This window comes from Strongylocentrotus purpuratus, unplaced genomic scaffold (genome assembly GCF_000002235.5).
Source record: "Strongylocentrotus purpuratus isolate Spur 01 unplaced genomic scaffold, Spur_5.0 spur5_scaffold_7, whole genome shotgun sequence".
Classification (NCBI taxonomy): Eukaryota; Metazoa; Echinodermata; class Echinoidea; order Camarodonta; family Strongylocentrotidae; genus Strongylocentrotus; species Strongylocentrotus purpuratus.
The window spans coordinates 33,330,220-33,348,412 of record NW_022145613.1 but is presented as its reverse complement, the minus strand read 5'-3'; the positions used below and the strand labels follow the sequence as shown (position 1 = coordinate 33,348,412).

General features: G+C 36.3%; 1 protein-coding gene across 1 annotated transcript; it reads left to right on the top strand.

Moving 5' to 3' along the window:
* Window positions 1-2,021: 2,021 nt before the first annotated feature.
* LOC586582 (angio-associated migratory cell protein) lies at window positions 2,022-17,201 on the top strand. The gene is made up of 12 exons (XM_030974680.1): window positions 2,022-2,136; window positions 4,934-5,034; window positions 5,396-5,563; window positions 6,676-6,795; window positions 9,483-9,622; window positions 9,935-10,079; window positions 10,982-11,065; window positions 11,496-11,611; window positions 12,028-12,110; window positions 12,725-12,815; window positions 13,164-13,318; window positions 13,685-17,201. The coding sequence occupies exons 2-12, from the start codon at window positions 4,950-4,952 to the stop codon at window positions 13,758-13,760; spliced, it is 1,263 nt and encodes a 420-aa protein (XP_030830540.1). The 5' UTR covers window positions 2,022-2,136; window positions 4,934-4,949; the 3' UTR covers window positions 13,761-17,201.
* Window positions 17,202-18,193: the final 992 nt, after the last annotated feature.

The following is an 18,193-nucleotide window of genomic DNA, read 5'->3' as shown; positions in this document are numbered from 1 at the left end:
CAACTTATATCTAGAGGGGAAAAAGCAGTACGAGGCCTGATACCCAAATTACATTTCAAGAATAAACTAACAATTAGTTTTCCAGTCTAACAGGAAGGCCCCAAACGTTGAGTTTGAACGTGTAAATTGTAGATATTTAGCATTTCAATTTGCACATGAATGGCATGATTATCATTCATGGAAGAGGAGATATTATGGAAAAACAGTCGTATTAGATTAACAAATTCTACAGTACAATTTTCAAAGTGGAGCACGTGATTACAAATGGTAGCTGGACAGACTCGATTCTGTTAAATAGTACAGTTGGTATTAATCAATTATTATTTGAGCTCGAATACGCAAAATTGAAGAAATGTTTCCCTTACTTAATTACTTACTTTACTTTAATCCATCGATGTTGGTCAGACAGGGCCTGTTCATCGATCGATTGAATTCCTTTACATCAATACTTCAGTTTGCTGTGATTTTTTGTTGAGGTGTGTGTGTGTGGAGGGTGGAATAGTTCTGCATTCTGCTGCTAGTTACTTTCAGGGTCATTATACTGAAGGTGATTTTTCCCAATAGCTATCCAGTTTGTTTGTGAAGGCATGTACGGATGGGGCATTATGAACACTCCTTCAAATCTTCAAATAAGCTATTCCGTGTGTCCACTACTCTATTCGAGAAAAAGAATTTCCTGTTATGTCAAGGTGTGCAAGATCTCTTTCCACTTAAGATTCTTTCAGGATTATGGTTTTATTGCCATTCTTCATGCGATAATCATAACTTGGGGGGACCTGCCAATTTTCAACACAGTACATTTTTCTGGGTGAATTATAATCTTTATATATTTTCTCCCCATGCCTTTGCCCAGTTTATATGATTTGAGTTGCGTGCATCGCATTTCACAAAATCTTTTATGAACTTTGAAGAATTTATACTATTTTCTGAATATTATTTATTCATAATCATTGATTTTTATATAAATAGTTAATAAAATTCACATTTTCCATGATATAACTGAGATAAAAAAAAAACTATATTAATGCATCCACACAAAAACATATTACTTTTAATGTAACTTGGATGCTGGTGTGAGGAAATGAGATTTTTAAGTAGGGGGAAAATTTGAATTTTTTGTTATCAATATAAAGAGAACAATTAGTGGATAGTGAGGCAATGACGTCACAGAGATCCTGAGTGAGTTGCCAATAGGCCTATACGTCTTGTGATTTTCAAAGTTTTCAATGTTATTCAAAATTCATAGCTTTCTTATTTATTATCCGATTTTGCTCAAACTTGTTTTGATTGGTTTGTCGGATTTTTCTGCTTTCAGGCTTTTGGAAGTAAATTATATTTGGAGTGGCCTTGCCCTTTAAAGTAAACATTAGCGGAGTTGAAAATGAAAATGACCCACAATTTTTATATATTGTCAAGAACATGTTCAGAAGATAATTATATGAACTACTTTTTCTGCACAGAACCATCTAAAATATGTTTCTAAAATATAATTCTATGTTTGGCTAATCAAGTAATAATAATAATAATAATAAACCATTCTTATACAGCGCATATCACAAAAATAATGTTAATTCCCTATGCGCTCAGAAAATAGAAAAGAAGGGATAATAGCAGACATGAGGGAAGAGAAGAGAAAGAATATACACGTACATGCACAAAAAGCATTTTTGGAAGGAATTTAAAAAAAAAACACATACAGATGATGTAGGCCTATAAACATTTAAAGCCCGGGAAATAGAACCTTTTTTCTTGAAATTTGTTTTTCATAGAAAGGTTAACCACTTTTATCAAGTTAAACAAATCATTGTACCTTTTTACGCGAAATTTGAACTCATCCTGCATAGACTATGTACACAAAATCAAACTTAATTTAAATGATAGTAATCGATTTGTGATGAAACTAGATCTAGCTTCTAGTTGAAGGCACGCATTCAATATAGATAATTACAAGAAATTTAAAAAGCAGAAAAATTTAAAAATACATTATATTATACCATACAATTAATATATATACTATACAATGATTTATCCAGCCGAAAGTTTCAGTCATGTTTGCGACACAGTGCTAATTTACATGTGATTTTGCTTTCTACCGCTCCTATAAACAAACCAAATATCTGTACAGAATATCAATTGGTGAGCTGAATCACAATTTTCTTTCATTTGTCATATTTGATCAACATTATCAACTTGTATTACCAATTGAAGTGGATTACTAATCGTTAAATTAATTACTATTGCCCCATGTGTTTATTTTTGTGTTAGTTCGTGTTCGTCCTCGTGTGCTGGCTTTGGATCATACCAGCTGCATCGCGCGAAGCGCCATACTAGCCTGAATGTGTACGAGGTGGAGGACTACTGCACATGGAAAGGGTGTGTGTCATGTGTGCTTGCACACAGCTACACTGAAACTGACGAGATCAATTTTAAATCAACAATTAGGGTCTAAACATTGATTGAAACAAAAAACAAAAAACATCAGCAACATGAACAACAACAACAACAAAGTTTAAACATCAGGGCAGCGTTTCTCAAAACCGTCATAACTACAAGTTCACCGACATCCCATTTAAATGCGTGTATTAAGTTTAACACACGTTTCAATGGGATGTCGGTGAACTTGTAGTTATGACGGTTTCGAGAAACGCTGTCCAGAGAAAGACATCAAACAAACAAGACACAAACACAAATTGACAAATAAAAAAATCACTACAAGAGCAAAGCCAAAACTAAAGTAGATTCTAACTAAGGACAAAACAAAAACTAGAAAGGTGCATGACGCCTATTTGGGAGACTCTTATCATATTCATCAGTAGGGGCGCTGGTCCGAGAATGAGGATTGTCCTCGTAAACAAAGATATCCTCATAAAAGGGTGTCTGAACGATTTTTCAATTTTCAATTTGGAATCGTTTTTCACCATTTTTGTTTGATATTTGAATAAAAAATGTTATCAGAATAATACATTTCAAATTTCAAGTCTCACCGATGTTTCTATCAAAAGTTACAGCCCCTCCAAAACGCTGGTATATTCATATCATTTTGGTCAAAATCGACCAAAAAGACGTCCACGCAGAGTGATGTTGTTTTGCTAAATATATGCAAGCGTATGCATATAGTACGCATGTTGCTAAGCCAATGCGCGACTTGCAGCTTGAGCCACGCTGTCTCCGCGATATGTGCCATTGACTAGTATGGTTGGCAATTCCCGCCGTAGAACCCGGAAGTGAATACACGTTGTAGTCAATGGCAATATCGCGGAGACAACGCACGTTGTCTTCGCGATATTGCCATTGACTATAACGTGTATTCACTTCCGGGTTTATCGAGGGAATTGCCAACCATAATTTCAGTCATTATAACGTGTAATTGAATTTGGGGTTTCGTTCGTGCGCGGAGATGTTACGCGATGTAACCATGGTTTGGACTGAGCGGAGCGCACGCCCCCTAATTAGCTGATCCACCAAATAGCGAGAAGGGTATTTTTAAACTGTTATCAGTTGTGATCCCTGGGGGCTAGCGAAAATATAATCACATAGAATTGTTCCTTAGGACTGGGACTACTTATCGATCGGGGCGTCATATCTCAAAAGTGACAATCCTCAGAGTTAGCCAGGACACAATGTTTAAATTGCTGTTTTGACCAAGATATTTTTATAATTTCGGGGGCTACGCCCCTTTGGAAATATTGGAATTCTCCTGCTCTTTCATATGACACCTCATTCATTGATTATCACCTTCAGGATCACAACAGATAAAGGTTTGAATCTCGATTTGAAAAAAAAAAATTGACTTTTTTTGCATGGTCACGCAATGCACGTAGGCTGCATAGGGATGCGTGTAATCTCTATGGGAAGAATTTTAGCACACAACATCGGGTGCGCGATCAGACACCCTACTCATAAACGCGGACTAAAAGCGTCCTCATAAACAAGCATCGTCTGCATTTTCGCGGACGTTTTTATTTCATCGGCGCTCTGCGGGTTTCGGGTTACTAAACCGCCCGCTGGCAATGCCAAATTTGGATTCCCCAGGGGAAAATAACCCTAGTTGACCGTCTACTTTTATGGGTTGTCCGCCTTCCCAAGGATTTGTTGCTCATAATGTGAAGGTCTCTGTACAAAGTCAATGTAAAATGCATCAAGAAAATACTCTCGGAATCCTTTTTTTGCATTGCCAATGTGCCGATCAAAAATATGGAACATCTGTTTTTTTGCAGACGATCCTTGTTTTTGAGGACGTATTGGTCCGCGTTTACAAAGACGATCTCTTCATTTATGAAGACAATCCTTATTCTCGGACCAGTGCCCCTACTGTTCACAATAATGATTGGAGATTTATCATTTAGCCAACAAAAAGTAAGAAACAACAACTACAAAAAAAGATTGTGTTTGTCTCTCCATGGTCAGGAGTCCATTGCCATCAGATGTGTGTGTCATGGTGGGGATCATAATAAAAGCTGTTGTGAAAACAAAAGTAGATGATGAATTTTTGAAGTAGGGTCTAGACGGACAAAAGGGTTAATTTTTCATGAGGAATCTGCTTATCACGTTTTAAATATATATTTTGAGCCAAGATAATCGATTTGCGGCAAATGTAAATAAAGGAAATTGGTATCCCTAATGCCGTAATGGGAGACGTCTCCCAAATGGGCTACTAAAACCTTGACAAAAGCCTCTAACATTAGAGAGGGTCTCTCAAATAGGAAGTAGACTCTCATATTGGCCACACACCTCTACTGAAAAGAAAAATATGGAATGTTTAATTAACTGTCCTATACTTGCATAAGTTTGCAGTTTAGTTCTCAGCTAAAATTCTTTAAAATACAAATGAATGATTAAAATTAGTTGTGGATTATGTTGGATATATCTTCACATGAAATTTACTATAAAGTAATAGAGTGGTATGGTCTTGTCTTCTGTTCATTCTTGTCAGAGCTAGCTGTTACAAGATGGATCCGAACGGAAACGATAGGCAGGATTCTGATCCGGATGAAGGGATTGAGCTCTATGATGATGATAACGACATGCCTGCAGGTAACTTCATATGGTTGTGTTATGTTATGTTCTACATACTGTTTAGATGTTGTATACATGTCTATTTGAGTGTCTGCCTACTGTCATTAGATTTGAGCTAAATTTAACTGCTTCAAATTATCTTAAATTGAATCTACATGTTTTATTGAAGGTACTGCTTTGGATTGAAAGAGTTGAATGAAGTAAATTGTCAGATTTTATTGAGTGTCATTTTCAGACAGTATTACAAATGTGATCTTAGAATAACAATACCATTGCAGACAACGCTACCCACCAAAATTCTAGGTGGGGAATTATTCTAAGATTTACAGAAAATTTAATATTAACTAATAGCTATTCTATGCATTAATCCTGTTTATAGATGACCTGGTCAATGACATGGGTGATATGGATTTCTATGAATACGACGAGCAGGATGAGGAGGCAGATGATGGTGACGAAGGGAGAGGAATAGATGAAGAAGGAGCCATGGCAGCTGCAGCTGCAGCTCCCAGGGACGATGCTGTCACTTGCTTTGATACCCATTCTGGTGAGAAAGTACAAGTGCTTATTTGAAGGCCTACTGCACTACTTGCGCCCTCTATATAGCAAACAATGCCTAATCGGTGACCAATGGTCCCCCATGATCCTCTTTTTCTTATGTTAATTAAAGTGAGAGCTGATTTGATGAGATAACCACCTGTCGGTGACTTTGCAGTGTGGTCTTATCCCTCATGTAAACTAGTACAGATGGGCTTTAAACAAAAATCATCTCGTTGAATGTGGTCCTACAGTGTACTACTCGTATCAAAAGATGCATGTATTAGATTTTCTGATGATCTGTCAATGAGTTCCTTTGATTTTTTATAATATTCCACTAGAGGAGATAAGGTTTCCTTTAGAATTTTAGAAAGACATCCAATGAATTGTTGTTGTTTTTAGAGAGAGAGAGAGAGAGAGAGAGAGAGAGCACACCTTTTAATGGTCAAGGTATGTTTAAACAATAATATAGTAGGACATTACTTGTTACTATAACCGTGTTGTGCACAAACAGATGGGTTATTCAGACAGATCATTTTAAAACAGTGAATGTAACAAGATTAAATGTACTATCTTATGAATCTTTCAAAAGGTTAGTTGAGTTGTTGACAATATTATAGATGGAAAATATTGATGGCAGCTCATTCTACTTTATGCATACTTTTTTTGTACAATCAAGGGCAAATGTGACATCTGTGATTTTGGTAGGGGTCTGAATATGCAACCCCACGCTATGAACTTGGGTCGAGTGGATTTGTCACTGGACTGTGGATCACAAGGTCCGCGGTTCAAGTTCCGCCGCAGCACTTATGTCTTTTGGCAAGACATCAATCTACATTCGCCACTCTCCAACTAAGGTGTTAAATGGGTACCCGGTAGTATGCGCTTGTAAAATGATGCCTGGCTGGAATGCTCCCCAAGGAATGGAGAATGTGCATACATTGTGTGCAGTTAAGCCTGAATCCGATGACCTGGATAATAATATATATCTGTAAAGCGCTTTGAGAGGGCCTGCGGTCCTGAAAAGCGCTATATAAAAACGAACTATTATTATTATTACTCATTGTATTATGTTTTACTTATTTATTACTTAATGTTATTGTTAATTTTTCTTCTTATTAGGTGCTGTGTTCTGCTGTGACATCCATCCTGCTGGTGGATGTTTGGCTGTCACTGGAGGGGAGGATGACAAGGCCTATATCTGGAATACGACCACAGGAGAGTCAGTTTTAGAATGCACAGGTGAGACAAGATCTATCAACTATCAAATTATTTTCTAGAACTTTTAAGAGTCAGTTTGGCATGGATTATATACTATTGTATGATATAGATCAAATGACTTTGTCAAGAACCAAATTGGAGCGAAGGGCACCCTATGCCAGAAAATAGATAAGAACAAGTTACAGTATTTTGGACACATTTCTAGGAGAGGAGGTGACAATTTTGAGAGGATCATTCCCCAAAGTCTTGTTGAAGGTCAACAAAAACGTGGTAGGCAAAAAGGTTTGATGGGCTGACGGAATAAAAGAGATTACTGGCATGAACATCTACGCAGCTAATCAATGTGCCCAGGATAGAATTGATTGGAACGTCATCATCAATAGGGTCACAAAGGGTCAGTCATGACACGTAGTAGGACAACAAGGATGATATATAGGGACACTGATTTTCTGTTTTAAAAAATGGCTTTTTCCTTTTCAGAAAATTTGGAATTCCGTTTCAGATGGGCTGAAAAACGTAAATTCCAATTTGCCATTTACTTTGTACACATGAAAAAACTAAAATTCTGTTAACATAAGATTTGCATACAAACATGAACTTGTAGAGTACAAATGTTCTATTAAAGGTTCTAACATTAAAGAGTCAGTTGAAATTCAGGTATTCGACTTGCATTTCACAATCATGACCGGATCAAAAAGGAATCTTACATGGCAAACAAACAAATAATAGATACATTGGGGGGGGGGTAGATTATATTTAACATGCATTTCACACATTGCATGTTTTTATTCTTACCACTTTCAGATGAATTTTTTTTTTTCCAAAGTAAAATGTTGAATTCTTTTGGTGCATTTCAGATGGAAATTTAAAAGGAGAAAAAAATGTTACATATACATATACATAATGCACTATAACTGGTGATAAAAAACTGAAACAAAACATTAAGGACTTGTGCACCTAATTTTACCATAATTCTGTTTTCTCATTTGTGCAGTTTTGTCACAGTGCAGTTTTGTCACAGTTCAGTTTTGTCACAGCTCTGACCTTTCAACATCACCGTTGTAATACAGCGTGGTCATCATTTTTGTGTTTTCAGTTGTTAAGCTCTCTCTTTTGTCATTAAGGATATGTTTGTACTGTAAAAAGCTACGTTCCATGTCAACACTTGACTCCGGCATCCACATGGCATCCATAGCAAGATCGGGGTACCTGTGAGACATCGACTCCCAGAAATGGGCAAGATCAAGAGGGTTAGGGATTTCTGATGGGTTTAGGTTGGTGTACATTAGCCAGGCCTGTAGAGCCTCTGTAGTCAAACCAGGTATGATGTGCTGGTAGTCATCTATGTTTAGTGAAAATAGACCCGAGCTGTCTCGGATCGAAAATCGGAGCAGCCTTGTAGAAAGGCATAGCTGGATGTTGGTCGAGATGCTTGTTGATCTTGTGTGCTGCTGCCTTGAACACTTTGTTAAAGGTCTTAGAAAGCTTCCCTCTCTCTGCTGCAGGTTTTTCTTGCAGCAGCTTGTCAGTTTCACCAAATGACGTCCTCTCAGCAGCAAGGAATCCTCTGACATCTTGGAGAACATTGTAAACGGTGCAGGCCTCGTTGTGGCCTCTATCCTGGTGAGTGCTGTTGAGAGGCGGGCACTGTGTTAAACTCATGTAGAGTTTCAGTTCAGTGTAGATGTCCTTGTTTTGTAGCATCTCTAGTATGGTTTTAACAGCCACACCTTTACTTTGCTCCTGGCTGAAGAAGACTTCATAGACATGAAGATGCTGTGAATGATATTTAACCGAGTTATACCATGAATTCCATCGCGTGGAAACAGGGACAGGGGGCAACTTGCACTGGTCAGCTGGTAGATATTCTCTGACAAATTTGAGGTACCTGTTATTGCGTGCTGGCTTCTTGAAGAATGCCGACTTCACCATCTTGATGAAAGGGTCAATCCTGCTGAATTCTGGGTAATGCTGAAATGCTTCAGCACCAAGATTAATGATATGAGCCAGACATGGCACATGAATACTTCTTGACAATAAAGGCTGAAGAACTTCTCTGGCTGCCTTTTGACAATATGTAGCGCTATCTGTGACAACAGCTATAACGAGGATATATCATATATCATCTAAAGATCTTTGTAATTCCTGACTTCAACCCAACACTATACCTAACCTTATTTCTAACACACTTTTGAGGATTATTGAGGGAAACAATGTCTTGTTTGTTATTTTTGCCATGTCTGCATTAATTCTCAGTAGACACATACATGTACTACAAACCATGATTGGGCATGATAGAGAACATATCAAATTTTCCCTGACGATAATCCTATGCAATGCCCTATCACTTCCACACCCTCTCTGTATCAGAGTTGTGTAGAAATGCTTCCTATGAAATATGTATAAAAATATTGTACATCTAAGGAGAAGTTTATGTTGCACGATGGAGGCGCGATAGCTCAGTTGGTAGAGCAGTGGTCTCGTAATCCGGTGACCCGGGTTCGTAACCAAGTCGATGCGCTAGTGCCCTTTGGTAACTTGGCATTAATCCTCCTTAGAGGACCTAACGCTGTCGGTCCTCTAGGTTGCTCACTAACAAGCATTTATGCTTTCTTAGCAGTCAGGTAAAAAAAAAAAACACCACTTCAACCTACCTACCACAACCATTTGGATGATTTGGTATTTCCTTCGTTTTTTTCCCATCCTAGGGCACAACGACTCAGTGACATGTGTTTGTTTCAGCTATGATGGAGAACTGGTTGCTACGGGTGACATGAGCGGTGTTATTAAAGTGTGGAAGCTGGCAGACAAGGATGAGATCTGGACCTACGAATGCTCAGATTTAGAGGTATGTTTGATATCCATCTTAAGCAGAGAGAAAACTATCAACATTTTGTCTTTATAACAAAATGAAAAGAATTTTGTGATTCATGTCAAGAATTCAATGACTTTGATAAGTTTTAGTATCAATAATATTTTAATAATATATTTTATTTAAATGGTGCCAGATACATCATGTTATTTTTAAGTGCGTTTAGTAAATTAACCTTATACATGTTCTTGAATTGAATACAAGGATTGAATGAGCAGTGCAAATTGATCCCATCAGCACATTGTAACTTTTGTTAAAGAATACCTTCTCTTCATAATTTCCTTGCAGTGGTTGACATGGCATACTGGTGCCAACATTCTACTTGGAGGCACTGTAGAGGGCAGTGTTTGGATGTGGAAGATACCATCTGGTGACTGCAAGATGATGCAAGGACATGGATCTCATCTGACGTGTGGAAAAATCTTCCCAGATGGTACATTAACTTTTGATTTATCATTTATATAACTTTTGATATAGCAACTATTATTAAAGGGATTGGGTAACTCTGTCTCAGATTCTGAAACAAAATCCTAAATTTTGCTAATGCTGCAATGATAATAATAAACCTTTAGGTCAGTCAGGAACCCCATGACTTTTCCAAGCCAATCGCCTTTCTGATTATCAAGATATTTATGATTGGAAATCGAAATAAAACGGTTTTCATAACATTACAGTCTATTGGGGAAAACGAGTATGGCAAGACCGGTCACTCAAAGATTTTTACTTTTTTGAGGCACTTCTTGATCATTTTGAAGCTTAGGGCCTCAATATTACACCATATCACAGACACTAATAACATGTAGGGCCATGCATCTCAGATTTAACATTGTTAAACGATGCCTAATTTCTACTTTTTGTGAAGTAAATTTTATAGATTTTGATTATACTGATTATACCATCGACTGAATGACTTTTACGCCCCATGTAAATTTCGTCCTCACATTCACAATAAGTAGTATGGTGAGGATCATTAATTAGGGTGTACTCGTAGTATATTTCTGCTGGGTATAGAAAGGCAAATAATTTGTGGGGTTCATGAAAAAGGCCTTCTTTCATAGGGAAGGATTGTATCCACTTCTAAATTAGACATCTGAATTATGAGAAAATTATTAGCAACTTAAAAACAAAAATTGAAAGCCCCTGTTTATGTTTTTACCTGGAAATGATGTAACAGACAGTAGTGAATTCATCTCTTGATCTATATAGTGCACAATTTGAAATAGATTCAAGCTTATTCTTTGACTTATCTTTTTGTTGTAAATACCTTCCTATTGCTCTTTTCGTTAATTTCTCTCTTGTTCACTTTCTTCTATGTTTTTTGTTTCTTTATGTCAGGAAAGAGATGCTGTGTAGGGTATAAAGATGGATCTGTCAAGATGTGGGATTTGAAACAAACTAACACAGTATTTCATTTCAAAGGTAAGAATACTACTCTTAATTTACATTGTTGTACAAGCCTCTGCATGACTCAAACTTTAGCGTTGCATATCTTTTCTATATGTGTAATTTATAAATATTTCTCTATGGACTGACTGGCTTAAATAAATGAAAGAATTGATGACCAAAATTTTATCGTAATATTGCAAATGATATATTAATAGAACCCTTAAGTATCAAAACAAATATCCACCAGCTCTTGTCATTTTCTGAAATAATTCATCAATTTTTGAAATCTTTAAACATAGTTTTGCATGAAACTGTCAAACCTTCTTTGTCTACCAATTTGCAGTACATAATTCAAGAACCAGGCAAGATATTTGGCATATGTCGGTGAAGGAAATGCTTAAATACTTATTTTGTTTCAATCAACTCACCGGATTTTTATCAAACCATCTCACTTTTTGTTTAGATATTAATGGACATGCGGCAGACGTGACAACATTAGACTGTCACCATGACAACATCGTAGCTTTGTCAGGTTCAGTGGATGGCACAGCCAAGCTACTCAGTAGTAACACAGGAAAGGTAAGCAGACAGAAATGAGTTTAATCCGTTAATCCGCAGATTTTTTTTGTATGACTTTTAATTTTCTTTTGTAGAACAAGCAAAAAATGTGCGATGTGTAAATTCTTGGCTTTTGGACGTACATTTTTAGAATCATGGATTTTACAGCTTTTATCTGACTTTGTCTTCTCAACACATTTTCCAGAAGTTATATGTATGATGTCTTATAAAGAAACATAAACAGATTTAAATACATGCGATCATGTTAGTACATTTGGCTATTTTATTCTTGTTAGTTAAAAGAAAAAGAAAATCAATGTAGGTTCTTAGGCTGCTATCTTTGCTTGTACAAAGCTATCGCCTTTAACGACACCTTTTGTTCCAGATATGTAATGATATGCTATATTCACTTCATTTTGTTTGATTTGGAATTACAGGTTTTAGCCACATTTTCTGGTGGTGCAATCAAAGAAGACATTGGAGAAACAAACTCAGTGGAATCAGTGGGCTTTTCACCCAGGTAAATCATCCTTGACCATTTAGATGGGGAGAACTTTTGGAATTTGTCCTGCAGTACACGAGGATCAAGTTAGAAAGAGCTTGACAGCATTTGTTCACTCTATGAAGTACTAGACAGCTGATTTAGAGATAGCATGACGTTTCAACAGACCTTTTGTTTGTATTAAAGTTGGGTACAGTCAAACCTGCTTTAGTGACCACCTGTCTACAAAGACAACATTTTTTGTTTCCCTTGAAGATGGTTTCTAATTGAAACATGTACGAAAGGAATCTGTACATACAGACCACTTTACTTGTCCCCCTTTTGTGGTCTTTATAGACAGGTTTCACTGTACTTGTTTTCTCACCCTGAAAAAGGCGTGGAGCAAGAATAGCTGTGTGTCATGAATTAATTTACAAAAATATGTGAAGTGAATCTGTACTGTGTGGATTTATGTTCATTTGATAATGTAAGGCCCGCATTTAGAGGTATATTGAGCTCAGCATGTACACATGTATGCACTGCACTCTACAATTATTTAGTACTACTGCCATATCTCTGTGTACTACTTATTATGTACCGCTACAACTTCATATACGACTTGTATATCTTTTTGTGTTTCCTTGTTATTACAGTCAGCCCCTTGCTGCCTTGGGCTCCCTAAATGGCATGCTGAGTATCTGGGATATCCCTACACAGAAGCAAAGGCATCAGTGTGACCACGGGGTAAGGATTTGAATCAGCATTTTAAACATTGACTTTTCTTTCAGTTGATACGGCAACCACTCAGGTTCCTTTGGCGATGGGTTAATATGATGTGAACTATATATATATCTTCTCTTGGCACACAAACGAGGGGCAGGAACCAAGAGACATGGATAAGACCGCACACAACCCTATAAATTTAATTCATTACAATCACTCAAAAAATGTTTTGAGTGATGGGGTTGAAAAGAGAGTACATTTGGTATGATAAGTCATAAAGATTATCATTATCTATTGTGACCTGTAATTTAAAGCTACCCTTTCATTTTATTACCACCCCCTTTCTAACCATACTTTACCTCCATGCAGGCGGGCATCGTGAGACTAGCCTGGGACATTGAAAGTCCAATGATCTTCACAGCTGGTCTGGATGGAATGGTCAAGCTATGGGACAGTCGGTCATCAGAGAAGGTTGCATCCTGGATGGGTCACCAGGGAGAGATTCTGGACCTTGCGATCAGCAGGTGAGTGCTCTCTATTTACTCAATTTATCCAAAACATTTATTCCTCCTTCATTGCTTTCGAAAGCACGTTTGACACGTACAACTCATGCCACAGGAATAAACTTATATTTATCTTTAGGTGACATGTGATAAATTAGGAGCACAAGAAGACAAATCATGTCCAAGGAAGTTTTTAGAATGGAAAGATTCTCTGGGTCACATTAACAAATACTAATTTTGAAAAATTTAGCTCTATTTTCTATATATCCTTTGTTTTATATATATGTTTTCATATGGCATAGATACTCTAGATACATTTGTTAAAAATCTATATATCTTAACATTTACCCCTCTTTCCCATCCTCTCTGTTTCTTCTATTCTACCAGGGATGGTAACACCATAGTAACCGCATCAGGAGATACATCAGCAAGAGTTTTCAAGGTCCAGCAACCAGACAGATAGAACCAGACTGAGATCCTACATTCATTTTTTTTCTTGTCTTATTGTTGAAGACAGATACAACTATTTTATCGTGAACAAATAAAAAGCTACCAGTATTTTTTATCATGTCTTATCGTACTGGGGCATTTGTATGTAAAGCAAAACTATCTATTTTACTACCTAGAAGCTAGCTTATGGTATATATGTCATCTGTTTGGAAGACTTAATGCAGAACTTACTACAGTGTATTGTAAAGGTCAAGGAATTTTTGAAGATGCGCTCAAGATTGAATGTAAAGGTATATATGGAGGTATGACATTTGCACAGCTTTGGAAGTTTTATGGATGAATTTTGTCATCACAAAAATAAATATGTTTATTAAGATTGAGTAAACTGACTATCAGGATGTTTGTACGATGACAAAAGAAGACCTTGATGTAAGGGTTGTTATCGGTCAAGCCAATGTTAGTATTCTGTTGTGATGATACTTAGTCCACAAATGATCCCTTGAATATGTACAAAATGCTGCACCCTAAATGTAAAAGAGATAATTGCCCAAGTGTAGGCTTGAGACCTGGGTGGTGTTTCACAAAGCCTTTTTTCAGTGACAAATCTGCTGATAACCAATCAGAAGCAAGGATTTCAGAAGCTTATAACAACAACTGTCATTTGTCACTGATGACAAGTTTTGTGAAACACCCCCCTGGTGATGGTATCATAAAGTGACAATCCTAGTGAGCAGATGCACATCTGAAAGAACTCAATCTTCACATGTACAATACTATTAGTACCGGTAAATCATGATATGTATAACACTTTAAGGTTTACTGGTTAGTCATTCCAGAATACACAGTTAATTTATGTTGGTCAGAGGATTAGGATTTTATGCAGGAAAATTATGTACCGGTATGGTGTACATACAATGAAACTGCATTGTGTCAGGTTTTTAGGAAAAGTGGAGAGATAGTACTATACTTGATGCATACGTTTGTCCCATGTACCACTTTTTAAACATCAGATTGAGTTGGACATTTTCCTGTAAGAATACAGAGGTCATGGGTTCAAAGGAATTTGACCTTCATTGCTCCTCTCCATCCAGGTGATAAATGGGTATCCGGTAAGATGTCAATGTCACTGGTTAAGCATTTGTGCACATGTGAAATGGCAGCTGGCTAGTAATGATTCCCCTGGCCAGTGGAGCGGAGAGTGTGCAAGGTAAAGTGGAGTATCAAAATTGTTCTAAATGACGGGGGTAAATGATACATTGTAAGTGTTCATGTAAACAAAAGGTAATGATAGCTAGCGACATATGGACAGGTGATTCTGTTTATATACGGCTGGATCCTTGACAAGTTGGACTATGTCATAACGACTTCCACTGGGGGAATTAGTACTACTTTATTGACTGATTGATTGTTTCATTGATTAATTGATTGTTTGATTGCAGGAGGTACATTCACGGATGATTGACTATTCATGAAATGAGAATTAAAAAATCATCTGCTGTCTTAAAGAAGGCCACAAGTGCCAGGTAACGTTACTGACAGTCAAGGCCTTTTTGAAGGCAGACGTTGGTATCATGTGCTCAACGCAAGAAGGACATTAACTCTTATTATTTCACACAGGGTAAATACCCTTTGTCCTGTAAACAGACAGAATTATGGTTTACTTCAGAGTTAGACTTCATTGCTTATTCAAGAAATCCAATCATTGTTTTAAATCAGGAACAGAACTCAGAAATTCTTTTACAGCATATCAAGACATCTTTTAATTTGTTTATAACAGTTTTAATGTGATGCGTTATAATGACTATATTTGAAGCAAACTGATTGCCAAACAGATTTAATCATTATTAATCAGATCAACATTATTCTTGATAGTAGATGAAATTGTTGTATTTTAGTACAACATGAAGTATTAATCGAGTTTCCATTATAACATATTGAAACCTGTGTTGGTATGTTTGCAAGACTATACACTATATATGTGTTTTATCAAGACACGGCACATTGGCATGTTTAGAAAGTATGGCACCAGTTACTTGTATCCTACATTGCAACGTATTACTCTCAATCATGTTGCAATTTTGATATACATGTATTGTCACATTTCATATGTATTTTACAACATTTCAGTATTGAACAAGGAGTGGAAAGAGAAGAGAGACTTAGGAACATGTACCGTACATGTATACTATTCATATGTTTCCAGTTATAGGGGCACATCATTATTTCCCACCATTTTGCTATATATCTTTGGCGTATGGAATTGTGATAAAATGTTTTTGAGTAACTAGTATTGATTATCCATGCAAAATTTCATGAGCTGATCTGACAACATAGCTCAGTTGATATTTGGGTTGTGAGACAATTTATGTAAATTAATTTCTTGGTTCAGCAATTTATCAGGATAGCTTGGCTAAAACTGAGCTACTAAAAGTATCAAGTGATTAGTGCCCCTTGGGGGAAGGTACTGTATATATCCCATCATTGTATCTTGAATACCTGGTAAGAGATTTAACTTACATTGTTTTTATATTAAAAAGCATCCTTAAAGGCATCGTTTAACAATGTTAAATCTGAGATCAGATGCATGGCCCTACATGTTATCAGTGTCTTTGATATGGTGTAATATTGAAGCCCTAAAAATTCCTTTGAACCATTTTTTACTTCACCAGGAACGTTATTGTATCACTATCAGGATGAAAGAATTAACAGTATTCAATAAGTCCTATTCAGATCATTTTAAGTTATCTTTTATAACACATCTATTCAAAGAGACTCTTTAAGTGTCCAGGTTCAAAGAGCCTCTTTAAGTAACCAGGATGTTCCTTTGTTTCTCTCCTGGTCTCGGTGTTTCTTTGTGAGAACTATTTACAAAGGGACACTGAAGTGCTTCTTTTGTAGTATTTGTAGACATATTTAACCATTCCCTTCTCAGTACAAACCAAGTAGTAGCTTGATTGCTTTTAAAGTATAAATATCATATATCAAACGATGTACAGAAGAACCTTATTCTGACAAATTCCCTAGATTATGTTTTTAAACTGAAATCTTATTCTATGTTTTTAAGACGAGAAAAGAATACTTATACAATTAAATTCAACTGTTGTTTGTAAATGAGTCAATGAACCATTAACAAAACAAAAAAAAAGGGGGGGGGGGGGCTCATTCCACCAATTTGCCAGACTATATGGCACATTTGCTGGTTCTTGCAGTCAAAGGTTTCCAATGGGCACTTTGCTCATATTTTTTTTTTTTTTTTTTAAATTTGTTTTCTTCATTTCTTATAGTCACTGCATATTACCAGTAGGACTTGTAAAATGACAATTCTGCCTCCTAAGCTACATCTATCAAGGATTCCATTTTCTTTTCTGAACATATTTTTATGAATGTCTTACTTTGTCATGCTCTTTGTATTACACACAGAGGAAATAAATAATATTTGAATACAATGCAGCCAACTGTTAAAATGTGTTCATTTTGTTGCCTTCTGTAAATATTGATTATATAATTCTGTTCCTGTATCTATCCATTAAATTTTCTTTGTAAATGAACATGTATCACAGTAAAATTGCATATTCTACTCTTTCCTCCTTTCCTTTCATTATTGCTTTTTTTTCCATCCATTAAAAAGAACTACTATGTCAGGGCAAAAACAAAATTAAATGACCGTGACATATAACTTCCTTACTTCAGTCATGAAATCACTTTATTGGATGATCATTATCTCTCCCTTTAGGATATAGTCTTTCGAGGAACTTTTACCATTATAGCCATTCCCCAATACTGACGAACACATTTACAAGGGTCTGTTGTCAAAGTCGGCTTCCTCTCACTTTTTTTTCTCTTCTCTCTCATACTTTTCTACCTCCTTTTTATTCCTCTCTTCACATCACTTCTGTTCACAAATCTCTGTTTGCTTTTCATGATTTTCTGTCTACTTTTCATGATTCTCTGTCTACTTTTCACGATTCTCTGTCTACTTTTCATGATTCTCTGTCTACTATTTCTCTCGTCTTACATAAACCTCTTGTACAGTATATCAAATTACATATTTCAAATACAAGCAATACATAACCTCTTGTAACATGCATGTAACTTTTTAATACTTTCCTCAAACACTCCCGTTGTTTTTTAAAGGCAGAAATGCATGCAGCAGCAAGTGACAAAGTAAAATACCATCATAATACATAGTATTCAGATGTAACCTTGATGTGTACTGATCCCCCAAATGAAAATTTTATATTGTTCTATAAAAAAAAGGAAACGGGTTAATTCACACTGCATGGTCCAAGTACTTCATTACACACATACAGTGATTCAGAGTGAAGAAAATAGGAACTTGTGGAGATTATAAGGGTACATACCTTTAAAAAGTTGTAACTAGGCCTACACCAATACTGATGTTTTGTTTCTAATGCTGATATAATACGCCCACGCATCACAACTGCA